At 32.0% G+C, this 12489-nt stretch overlaps 3 protein-coding genes across 8 annotated transcripts; 2 read left to right on the top strand and 1 right to left on the bottom strand.

The window, feature by feature from the left end:
• Window positions 1-1748: 1748 nt before the first annotated feature.
• Rcd5 (microspherule protein Rcd5) lies at window positions 1749-3951 on the top strand. The gene is made up of 6 exons (XM_066741302.1): window positions 1749-1995; window positions 2076-2451; window positions 2702-2902; window positions 2974-3393; window positions 3510-3725; window positions 3812-3951. Exons 1-6 carry the CDS (start codon window positions 1913-1915, stop codon window positions 3899-3901), a joined length of 1386 nt encoding a protein of 461 aa, XP_066597399.1. The 5' UTR covers window positions 1749-1912; the 3' UTR covers window positions 3902-3951.
• A 261-nt stretch (window positions 3952-4212) lies between these two features.
• Window positions 4213-8764, bottom strand: LOC136782114 (mediator of RNA polymerase II transcription subunit 15-like). Of its 5 annotated transcripts, none has more exons than XM_066741299.1 (12): window positions 8160-8764; window positions 7943-8030; window positions 7811-7862; window positions 7538-7732; window positions 6024-6283; window positions 5790-5957; window positions 5612-5730; window positions 5442-5527; window positions 5203-5364; window positions 4826-5111; window positions 4637-4739; window positions 4213-4561 (listed from the first exon to the last, which is right to left on the bottom strand). In XM_066741299.1, exons 1-12 carry the CDS (start codon window positions 8216-8218, stop codon window positions 4229-4231), a joined length of 1911 nt encoding a protein of 636 aa, XP_066597396.1. In that variant the 5' UTR covers window positions 8219-8764; the 3' UTR covers window positions 4213-4228. The 5 variants fall into 5 exon arrangements, with proteins under 5 accessions (XP_066597396.1, XP_066597397.1, XP_066597394.1 ...); XM_066741300.1 differs by having other exon boundaries at window positions 5442-5524; XM_066741297.1 differs by having other exon boundaries at window positions 7538-7862.
• Window positions 8765-8901: 137 nt separating this feature from the next.
• Window positions 8902-12431, top strand: eIF3j (eukaryotic translation initiation factor 3 subunit j). 2 transcript variants are annotated; one of them, XM_066741303.1, is made up of 6 exons: window positions 8902-9057; window positions 9377-9459; window positions 9863-9976; window positions 10061-10199; window positions 11312-11476; window positions 11571-12431. In XM_066741303.1, exons 1-6 carry the CDS (start codon window positions 9018-9020, stop codon window positions 11762-11764), a joined length of 735 nt encoding a protein of 244 aa, XP_066597400.1. In that variant the 5' UTR covers window positions 8902-9017; the 3' UTR covers window positions 11765-12431. The 2 variants fall into 2 exon arrangements, with proteins under 2 accessions (XP_066597400.1, XP_066597401.1); XM_066741304.1 differs by lacking the exon at window positions 8902-9057 and adding an exon at window positions 9064-9281.
• Window positions 12432-12489: the final 58 nt, after the last annotated feature.

Here is a 12489-nt window from a genome sequence, read left to right as displayed (position 1 = left end):
TCTTCAAGAGAGGAAGGACTCGGCATACTCGCTTCAGCATCGGGGATGTTTCGAGGTACAAACGTGGTCCCAAGTAAATTGGTAAGGAAATTCGTATTATTGTCTTTGGCTCTGGGCCCTAAAAAGATTTATTGATGGCGTGAAAGGTTCGAGATACACTTACTTTAAGCAGGTAGCAGATTATAACTGTAATTTTCTCCAATGATTTTACAGTCACGGCCCGGTATATGGCAATACACACTCTTTACTTGCAGGGCTAAGGTGTAGAAAATCTCTTGGCTGGCATACGCGCTGGGAAAGCTCTGTTCGTTCCAAAACAATTAAAATAAGGGAACGTTTCGAAGATCCCTGCTTTATGGTGGAGAAAGTTTCTTGCAGGTAATCCTAATACGGCTTAGGTTGAACTAGCACCGAGTCTTCAGTAATAAACCAGTGACACTAAACAGAACGAAATCGAAGAATCCTTTAAAATTTCCTTTACACTAGTTTCTAATCACAATATTTTCATTTTTTTTTTTTTTCATTTTTAGCATTATCATTAATCATTGCTTGTAAATTTAAGATAAAAATGAGCTCAAACACAACTTTGTTCGAAAAATTGTTTTCAAGTTATGATCAACCCTAAGTATATAGCTACACCTGGGTATAGTGGACCCGAGTTACTTTTAGTAAGCGTTAACACTTATCTATGAGGAAAGTTGCACACATAAAAATTTTGAACAAAATATTTTGGTTCCTTCTGGATACAATAAGTCTAAAGGCCGAATTAAAAATTCCCTTATTTTTATAATATAAAGGTTGGAAAGTTTTTCATGGTTCATTGGACCCGCAGAGTTAAATGTACCAGTGACGTCATAAAAAAGCTCATTTGTATCATTAATTTCCAAGTAATGTATTATTTAATGATAACTTCAAGAATTAATTAATTATAATATTGTGATTGGACATTGAATTAGCAGGAATATATAAAGTTTATTAGATTTCGTCCTGTTTATTGTTACTGGTTTATTAGCCAGAGCCCGGTGCTATTCCAGGTAAGCTACCTTTGGTTGGGGAAGTTTTTTCTTCGCCAGCGAACTAAAGACATTCAAAACGTTCCGTTTTTCTTTTGGTACGAATACATACATTTCCTCGAGTCTATTAGATGTTTAAAATTTTTAATTTTACATATTGCTGAAAATGACGAAGAAAAACATTGTCGAAATGTTGCTGATTAATTGGCTACAGAATCGTCAACATTTGATTTTTTCGAAGAAATTATATTAAAAGTTACTGCGTGTGACCTTATAAATGCTGCTGAAATTAAAGCATTTTACCTGGGAATGCGGGGTTATGCCAGTAGAACTGTGGATCCACAGTATTCCACAGTAAAATTTACTTTAATATTTTCTCCATATGTAATCGGAAATTATCATCGTCTAGCTTCCATAAACCACCCGAACGAAAGCCGTATCGCCCGTATCCATCCGCCGTATCGGACGTACATACATACATACGCGTACTTACCATCAACGTAACGCGTAAGTTTTTACGTCCAAGTAGCGTAAAGGCGCGTTTACACTTGTAACGTTCGCGACGACGTTCGGTTCGCTCAAGGCTACATTCAAATTACACGTAAAATGCATAGAATGGACAGTTTATGTCACATTTCAATAATTTATTGTAGAATTTAAGCGTTTATTGCACGCATTATGCGTAATTTAGAATGGACCCCAACCCCCACCCAAGTAATTTTCGGTTGCAAGTGTATGTGTGTATGTAGACGCACCCTAAGGCATTAAATTATACGCAAAGCCTGGGCTGGGACTGTGGGACTGGGTGACTGGGAGGAGAAAACGTGATGCATGGACGCACAGCAACGCTCTTTCTTTACTACGGCTTATATGTGTGAAAAGTTAATCTGGGTGGAAATATGCAATCACTGCATAATACAGATAGATTTTTAAATATTCCTATCGATCCTTCTTTAGATGCTTTATCGACAAAACGTCGCAGGTATTTTATTTACAATCTTTGCAAAAGTTATTTACGTGCTTTTTTTGTCATTTTTATTGAGTAAGTTTTACGTTCTTTAGCTCTTCACGAACAATAAAACGCAGAAAATTTGATGACGAATTAGTCGAAACAACGTTTAACCTTCAACCTCCTGCAGCTGGGTCAAAGTCATCTTCTCGTTCGAGGACAGTTTCGGTATCTACCAGTAATCCTTTGGATGTAGCTTCACCACAGACCTTGCAGAGTCCAGTGCAAGCTACTGTACCAGTTGCTCAAACAGAAAGATGTAATCGTAGACCTAGTAGACCTAGCGGTTCTGGTGGACCAGGAAGAAAAAATAAAAAGAACAAGAATCATGCCCATTCTATTAATGCCACCAAGGATCTCGGTAGGTGGAAGCCTACGGATGATTTGGCTTTGATCACTGGTGTTCAACAAACAAACGATTTGAGGATGGTAAATAATTAACTACTATTAAAGAGCCTAAAATGAATACCATGGGCTATTCAGTCCAGAATAAGGCATATAAATATATCAAATGCCATAATTGTGAAAGTTCTTGATATTGGGGATTCCTAAAGTTCTAATAAAGCAAACTAGAATGTTTGTGAGACATTGGCAATATAATTTGCTTTGATGCATCTAACATATGAAAGCAAAAAGTAAACTGGAGTAACTTTACTAATAAATTTTATTTATTTCCTAGGTGCATCGTGGAACAAAATTCTCCTGTCGTTTCACACTTCAGGAAATACAGCAAAGGTGGTATGCTTTGCTATATGATAGTGCAGTCTCTCGTGTTGCAGTACAAGCTATGCGCAATCTTCATCCAGAACTAATTGCAAATGTACAAGCTAGAACGTTATATAGTAAAGCTGAAGAAGAACTTCTTGGTACAGTAAAATCTGTGAGTTCAACATTTATTTTTATTTTTTTATGATTGTGAGTAAAGTTTGATGTAATTATAAAAACTGTTAGGTATCTCAACCAACTTTAGAAATTTTCCAAGAGCTACTTGAAGCAAATGCACATACATTCTATCCAGCTAGAACAGCAAAAGCTTTATTGAATCACTGGCAGCTTATGAAGCAATATCATCTGCTGCCTGATCAAACAGTTCAAAGCTTGCCTCGTGGTGAACATGTATTAAATTTCTCAGATGCTGAAGATATGATAAACGATGCAGAGCTTGTTGAACCAAAAGATGAAGTATTAGATATGGAGCTAGCAATGGTAGATAGAAAAAACAAGAGAGAAATAAAAGTGTTGGAAAATGAGCTTAGTAGATGGCAGGTATTGGTTGACAGTGTAACTGGCATTTCTCCTCCAGATTTTGATAATCAAACATTGGCCATTCTAAGGGGGAGACTGGTTAGGTACTTAATGAGGTCAAGAGAGGTATATGTATATTAATTTATTTTTTAAAATATCTTTAATCAAGTGACAAAGAGCCCATCTTGCTGTTAAAAATAATTAAGGAAATGTCCCTAATTTCAATTAATTTATTTATATAGATAACTGTTGGGCGTTCTGCAAAAGATCACTGCGTTGATGTAGACTTATCTTTAGAAGGACCAGCATGGAAAGTGTCCCGTAGACAAGGTACAATTCGCCTAAGAAATAACGGAGATTTCTTTCTTTCGTCAGAAGGAAAACGTCCAATTTTTGTAGATAGTAGGCCAATCCTGGCTGGTAATAAAATGAAACTGAACAATAACAGTGTGATTGAGGTATATATAAATATATTATGTAGTTTAATTATAAAGATAAAATAATAAAAATGATGAAAAAGTTTATATTTACTTTTTCATTTCAGATTGCAGGACTAAGATTTATATTTTTAATTAACCAAGAGTTAATTTCTGTTATAAGGCAAGAAGCAGTGAAATTAAATTTAAATCCATAGATTTAATATTAATTAATTATTTAGGAATGTTATAGATTGTAAGGTATCATGAACAATTTTTTAATTATTGATGTCAAGTAAACCTGAATATCCGGTAAAACGTTATTTCTTTATATGATCTCAGCTTGCTTTAACTGAATTATCTTCTGTAACTTTCTTTACATTCTTGTAAATTGACCCGTAGTGTCTATAAATAAATTCCATAAGACAAATGTGATTAAATTTGTCGTGTTTATTGATTAAAGTAAATAATATGAGATGAAAGAAAAAGGCACAATTATCTCCTAAATGCTAATTCATTTTTAACATAGAATATGAATAAAAGAATCAAAGTCCCATCAATACCGTAGTCGAAGTTACGGGCGCCGTCTGTGTTAGTGCACTAGCTTGCCTCACACTCATTTCCCACGTATCTAACAATTGAGAAACTGAATAACGTCGTGGAAGTTTGGTCATTCGTGCATTTAAAGCTTTCTGCACGGCACTAAGAAAAGATGTTGCATATTCGTGAGGTGCCATAACGCATCTTGGAGGAGTCAATGGGTAATCAGCAGGAACTGTGACAGAAACTGGTGGAACGCATGGAAGGTGACGATCATCCAGCCAGCATATTAATTGAATACATTTCGATCCATTTTGTTGAGCAGGATCAAGGCTCACCTATTAAAATTGAGAAAAAAAAAACAAATCCATGATTATTCGCTTATTAAATAAATACATTGCATTATTACATACTTTAAATCGTTGATCAAGTCTTGCTATTTCCCCTTGCAATACATCTGGTATATCATTAATTGTTTCATCTATTTTTTGTTTTTTTAACGGCGGTGGTAAGTTTCTGTTAGAAACAAAAATGAATACACATTTCAGTAGACAAGATTGTAAAATACTTAAAACTCTTTTAAAAATTTTACTAAATCTTACTTTATTTCAGGTCCAAATAAAGCTTCTAGACAGGGTCCAAAAGTCCGTTGTAAAGTATGATTTGCTACTGGTGTTTGAAGGTGAGCCTTTACTGCTTCTAAAAGTGGACTAAAGAAATGATGCTCTTTCAAAGTAGTTATAGTTGGCCCCACACTACCATCTCCTCTTTTAAAATCCAATTTTTCCAAAACAATTTCACATTTTAATAATGTATCCAGTGGCATTCTTTTACTGGGATTTGACAAGATCTCTAAAAGCTTCTTCATTTTACTCAGTTTATCCACATCTGTACAAATTAAATGATACAAAAATTAAAATTGAAATTCTGTAATAAAAGATCTATAAGTAAACGCAAGATATATATTAATCTGACGTACTTCCCTCGCTGCTGGTTTTTGCTATCATTCTTCTTAATGGCTCTATGTATTTACTCAGTTGGCGAACTTTGTCCCTATAAGCTTGATCTTCTTGTTGAGGACTTGGAGTAGCACCAACACCTCCAGGTGTGTTTAAGGAGCTGCTTGGAGATGGTGCCATTCCTATTAATAAAAATTCATATTTCTTTTTTATCGATACTAATGAAATAGTTTTATTGCAATATAGGAATTTCTATTACCAACAGATCTCTGCTGGCCTGTCATTATTGCATGTTGAGGACTTGGAGAAGGTACAAGAGCTGGTGAAGCAACCATCTGGTTACTACTTAAATAACATTATAAAATAGCAATGAATGAAGAATAAACAACAATTAAATTAAACTATTAAGTTACTCAACAAAGTAATTACTTTGCTGGTGCACCTAAGCCTGCTGGACTTGGGGCTGATGGTGAAGGACTCTGTCTCAAGAATTGATTTGGTGCTACATTCCGTGGTCCTGGAAAACCTGCATTTATCATTTCCCCAGGCTAAAAATGTAAAAAAAAATTGATTGAAAGTATAGAAACCATTTTTTGTAATAATTTACCTTGCGTTGAATATGGTTCATTTGTTGTTGTAATTGATTTGTATTGCCAATCTGAGTTGAATTAAGCTGATTAATTTGTTGCTGTAATCCGCCTTGCATTGTATTGTTTCCTAAAGGCCCACCTATTTGATTTGTCATTTGAGTTGGTATTTGACTTTGCATCTGTGCCTGAAATAATCTATCCTAATAAACTATTTTCTTTCGTGCACAAATAATAGATTTTTAGGTACGTACCGACATATTTTGTTGCATCTGTCCTGTATTCATTTGATTTATTTGTCCAGGTATTTGATTCATTTGATTCATTTGTTGTACATTTCCTTGTACCATTTGATTCATTTGAGTTAGCATTTGACCATTTTGCATACTTTGCATAGCACCCATATGTCCCATTTGTCCAGTATTTTGCCCAGGCAATATTCCCATTCCAGGCATTTTATTTTGTAAGCCAATATTCATTGGTTGAGTAGGGCGTTGGTTCAAGCTTTGCAATACTATTTAATGAATATAATGTTTTGTGATATAAGGAAAAACCATACAAAAACAATATAATACATATTAGCATAAATGCAATTATTGCAAAACAATGTTTTTTCAACAGAGTATAAAATAATACAATTAAACAATACATGTAATATTACATTGGTGTATAAATTAATCTTATGTAGTTATTTCTCAATAAAAATGATCGCTAAAAGAAAAATTGATAAAAAAAAAAGAAATAGAATTTTAATTGAACAATGGTTATAGATGATTTTGTGTTTATACAAGACTTTCCTCCATAAACTTTCTTAAACCTAATTTTATATTTACACCTACAAAGGCTGTATTTATCTTCCTCAATAGCTCTGGGTTTTGTATTAAAACATTGGAGGACTCGTTATTGTTAGTATAAGTGTCAACAGAAATAATTCCTTTAACTATGTAATTTATTGATAAGAGCAATTGAAATTTAATTCTATTCATAGGAGTTTTTTCGATACATTTTGGCCATGCTGGTCCTCTTAATAGTATGGTAACTTTGCTAAGAGTTGCTCTATCCAGCTCTAATTTTATACCAGGATAACGTAAACGTGAATTTTTACGAAAATTATCGAAAAATAAGAACTTGCACATACTGATGTCTATTCTTTTTCTTAATGACTGTACAAAAAATAATACTCTTTTGCCAATAGGATTATCAACTAAGCAATCTTCAAATGCTGGTAATTTAATACCATCTGGTACAAAGCTATAACCTTTGCTAAGATACCATTTACCCATCAATTTTGAATAAATAAAAGTTACTTTAAACTCATATTCTATTAAACACCTTCCATTAATTATAGGAACATATATGTATTTAACACAAGTATTGTATAATTTAATTTTCATTCCACAATAATTTTCAATTTTTTTTAAATTAACATTTTTAATTATTGTACTTTTCCACTCCAAAAACTTTTCCTGTTCTAATCTTTTTTTATCAAGATAGGAAGTTTCTAGAAGTTCCCTGAATTTCTGATTGTCAGAATCATAACAAACTTCACTTTCAGATTCACTTGCGTAGAAAGCATAATAAAAATTTGTATTTCTTTCCATAATTTTTATAAATTATTAAGCTTATAGTGATGTAAGGTATTAAACTTATTAATATATTAAGAAAAGTACTCTAGAGATATTGATTGATTATACTAGTTATCATCCATGTTTATATATTTACATAAGGACATTCAATCAGAAAAAAATGTAAACAAATAAGTACTTACGGTTTGTAGCAGTGGGAGCATTTGGCTGTTGAATAATTGTTTGTGTATTTGGTCCTTGACCTCCCATTCCTATCATTTGGCTATTGCCTGTTCCCTGACGTGCCAATGTTTGTAATGCTCCAATAGGGTCTGGCATACCTTGATTACCTGTGCCAGCTGATCCTGAAGTTGCATTATTTGCCCCTTTTTTTGAGTCTATTACATAATGAATTGGAGTTAATATTATATATATAAATAAGAATAAAATAGAATAATCTTTAAAAAAGAACCTACTCATTTCTCTAACATGAAGAATTAGCCTTGCAACAAAACCCAAATATTCTTCCTATTAAAAACAAAAATAATATAAGCAAGATACAAGACTTCGATAAGTACATTTAACAGTATGGTAATTTGGCTTATTACCCTTGTCTTTGCTTTTTGAAAAACATGATTCTCCATTTCAATACTATTTTTTGAAGCAGGCATACCAGATATTTGTATAGCTTCTTCTCTGTTGGGATAAGCAATTTCATAGAAAAAAGAAAAATTAAAAAATCTTAATGGATTGAATAATGTTGAACTGAAATGTTTTCTTAAAACACATTGAACATAAAACACTTGATATTTCTAGAAAACTTACATTTTTGATACAACACTTTGCCTAAAGCTCTGAGTTCTCCAGGAATCGTCAGTAGCCATAATTTCTTATTTATATTAAATAATTTACAAATAATTAACAGACATAAGCAGAGAATATTACCAAACAAAAAATAATTTGTTTTAACTATTAATCGAATATATTAATTTTTCATGTTAATTACAAAATTATTGAAGGTATTAGAAATGTGGAAAATAAACAAATAAGGTAGAAGTCAGCACACCAATGTACCAATTGTATCACTTAAAAATAATCCTGGGATTTTTTATTTTCTCTTCTATCTATTGTAGAAGTAAGGCAGATACCAAATAAATGCAATTAGAATCGGTAAATCTGCTTTGATTACGAATAATATGATGATATGGTATCATTCGATTAAACCGATTCCGAAATCTGAATGACCCGTATCGCTGTCCGATGATGACAATGACAACCAACAGCAAGCGAACAATGCTGCAGTGCAGCCAGTGCAGCCAGTGCAACAGTGCAGCCAACAACTATAGGTCTGTTCTTTTTCGCTGTATTACTGCACTAGTGCAATGCATAGAGGCCGTAGCCCGTAGGTAGAGTGAGAGAATAATACATATGTATTGCATACATACATATGCCTATTAATTCGATAGTGCTGCGAAACAGATCAAACCCTGTTTGTAGTAGTGTGTCACTACTGTCACTAGCGATGAGCGAACAAGTGAAATCGTAATCTCCTTAATTATTGGTTGAAGCCTGAAGAATGAGGGGAAATCACAAAGATGGTGGCCAGCCTTCCGCTACCTTCCTTCCCCTTAACCTTGTGGGATATCCCCCTCCCCCGCCAATGGGATACTGTCATACTGTTGAATGTCGATACTGAGAATCTGCAGGTTTTCATACCTCTATGGTAAGCACTGTAAGCAACATAAGCAGTTGTAAGCAGCAGTAAGCAGTAAGTACCCCCACGGGCCACGATCACGAATGGTCCACGAACGAACAATACATACGGAAGCGGAAAACGATGTGCCTCTGTCTCTCGGCTATATTTTGATCTTTTGCAAAGCTCATTGTTAATTGTAATTAATCTTTACGAGCAAAAGAAGAAATCGTTCAATATGGATGAAGAGTGGGGTGTGTACAAGTGGCAAAGATTATTCAATGACAGTAAAAAAAGCGAAAGAAAATTCTATGTGTCTAATGATAACCTCATGCGTGCTTTATTACAGATGTGGATAATGTTGAAGCAAAATTTGATCTTGCGATGAGGTCCAACAAATGGGAAGGCGAAGATGAAGAAGAAGATGTAAAGGTAATTTTCTTTTATTTTTCGATTATATTTTTCTCCTATGATAAATCCGTCAATACCCAGCATTTCACAACTGCCCACTTTTAACCTACAACAGCCACATGTTCAAACCAATAATTATCCTTGAAAAAATCTTACATATCCTAAGTAATCAATATGATTTTTTAGTCATGTCACTCAAATTTTTTCAATTCCTGTTTTATTGTGTTTAAGTGATTCTTTGCCAGGAGTACTCCATTCTTTTATTTATCTATTTTTTTAATTATTATAACACATGATTGTTCATATTAAATTGGAGACAACAATTATTATTTTTGCTGTTTTTTGATTAAAAGCTACTTTGAGCCTACAATTTTTTAAAAGTTGTAATTTGTTGCAAACTTAAATTTTGGCATAAAATAAACAGGACAGCTGGGAAGATGTTGAAGAGGAGAAAAAAGATGTTGAAAAGCCAGCAGAAGTACCAAAAGCCAAACCAAAACCAAAGAAGGCTTTGCTAGAAAGAATAGAAGAAAAGGAGGTATGTGAAGTTTTTTATTAAATTAATAGGCTTGAAAATGTTATCTTTTTCTTTTAAACATTTTTACTAATATCTTACCTATAGAAAAAAGCAAGGGAAGAAGCTGAACAAAAAGCAAGGGAGAAAGAAGAAGCTCTGACACCTGAGGAGAGGAGAGCAGAGCAGTTGAGGCGACAAAGGTTACAGGAGGAGGCTGATCTTCGTTTAGCCATGGAAACTTTTGGTTTGTCAAACCTAGTAGACTTTAGTCCCCGTAAACCAAACAAAAGTGATAAAAAATAAATTATTCGGTAGTGGTCAGATTTTAATTAACAATGACATAGACTTTAGAGTTTTCTAACTTTATATTTCTTATAATATATAAATGTAATACCTTTAATTTATGCTATGTATAACATTAGGTAACCATATTAATTTTTTTAATTGCATGATGTTAATAATAGGAATTTATTTAAATTTCATTCTAAGTTTTCATAATTCCATAAAACGTATAATGGGATTTTTGTAATGACATTGTCATTTTGAAAAGATATTCATAATTATTGAACAGATTAAAAAAAGCTGTTGCTACCTTTGTGTTAATACATAGAGTTTGTATTACAAGAATAAATCTGTAATAATGTGTTTATTTAAAATTTGTTTACAATAATAATTCAGTATTATATACAAAAGAATTATATATATATGTATATATGTATATGTATATGTATATGTATATATAAATTCTCAAATATTTTTAAGAACAATTCATTAGGTTTCTACTAAATGTATTTGACTTTCATAATTTTATTGGATAATGACGGGAAACTAAGCAAATATAATGCCTATACATACAATAGTCAGGAACTGTACTCTTAAAGCAACGTACACAGACACACAAATTGCTATAAATTTTATAATAATAAAATTTATTAATGTTATTGTATTTAAATAAAAATTGCTTTTTCGTGCAAACAAATAGTTGTGTTCACATCAGTTTTTGTTACCTTGATTCTTTTTTGTGTAAATCACCTGTACTGTTCCTGATGAAGTATGTTTGCTTTCTCAATTACAATTTATATATATATACAAGTCAAAACTAATTTTGGACAGCATAAAATTTATTTTAGTATCTGTTTCAATATGCGTATAAAATCAGATTCTTAAATCATGCAAATTCCTTAAATATTAAATTACTTTTGTTTTTTTAAGATTACTAATAGTTTTATAATTTGGCTTTCTAAACCTTTAACATTATTGTTACTAATTGATATATACAGTAGCATTATGCGAAATTGCTAAATAAAATAGATTCGTAAATTAAGAATAGTAATAATTGGATTTTCTCTTTTGCAGGTGTAACAGATGACCCCTCAACAAGAATCGACAGTATGAATCCTGATACTAAAGAGGAATTTGACGATTTTCGGAATGTTTTAGTGGATAAAATTAATCAATTCAATAAACACACAGAATTTCCATTATTTGCAGAGGAGCTTATAAAATCTATTGCTCTACAATGTTAGTATATGTCTTGTTTTATTCGAAATTAATATATGCTAAAGTATTAATTTTAATAAGAGGAATTTACTTTCATCACATTGATTGATTTCAGTGTCGTCGAATAGTTTAAAGAAAGTAAAGACTGTTCTAGAAAACTTAGCTATTGAAAAGCAGAAAATGGAGAAGGGTGATAAGGCAAAGAAAAATAAAGGAAAAGGTAAAGCAAAATTGAAAATTGAAGGAGAGAACACCTTACTTAATGATTATGGCGATTATGTATATGATGAATTCGACGACTTTATGTAGCGACTTTTCGGAAATTAATAGATTCTAGTCGCCCAATTAAGCGAGGAAAATGTAATTTACTAAAATTTATATATTGGCATATACATTTTATATGCAGTATATAAACTTTCTATATGGAATGCTGGAGCAATGATTTTTTTCTTTTATATTTTTCCTGTTTCTTTTAATCTGTGAGAATACAAAAACTATTAATACATAGTTTATTAAAAGTAGACCAAGTATATTTTTTGATAAATTATAACCTGGTCTCTATCAAATGGATTAAATAATATTAACATTTTCACTAATGCCAGTTAATGTTTCGTGGCCCAATAGCATTTTGCATTCAGTAAATATTTATTGTACTACAACATCTAAAACTAAAAACTGTTAAAATAATTTTTGACCAAAACAACAATAGAACTTGTATGATTATACTTAATCATTTAATTCCCTTAAAACTATAACTACCTTCAAATTTTAAACTGTATTCACTATGTCTTGATCTGTCAAAAGCACAAATGATTTTCAAAATAGGTGCATTTAACAAATCAAAACATATATTTACATAAACAATGTTTTGTATAATACAGCTTAGGTATACATAAAATGCGTACTTTTATCAAGTTTGGTAAAAAGTTGATTTTGAAAAGAGTATATTCCTAAATAAAGGTTGATGACAAAGTATTATGTTATTATATTTCAATTCTCCTTTGTGTTTGTTACTATAGTAAGTGATAGGGCTT

Source organism: Prorops nasuta, unplaced genomic scaffold (assembly GCF_024137725.1).
Source record: "Prorops nasuta isolate Cenicafe-Biocafe unplaced genomic scaffold, Cenicafe_Pnas_1.2 PNAS00025, whole genome shotgun sequence".
Taxonomy (NCBI): domain Eukaryota; kingdom Metazoa; phylum Arthropoda; class Insecta; order Hymenoptera; family Bethylidae; genus Prorops; species Prorops nasuta.
The sequence above is the reverse complement of the archived record's forward strand: the minus strand, read 5'-3'. Positions and strand labels throughout refer to the sequence as shown.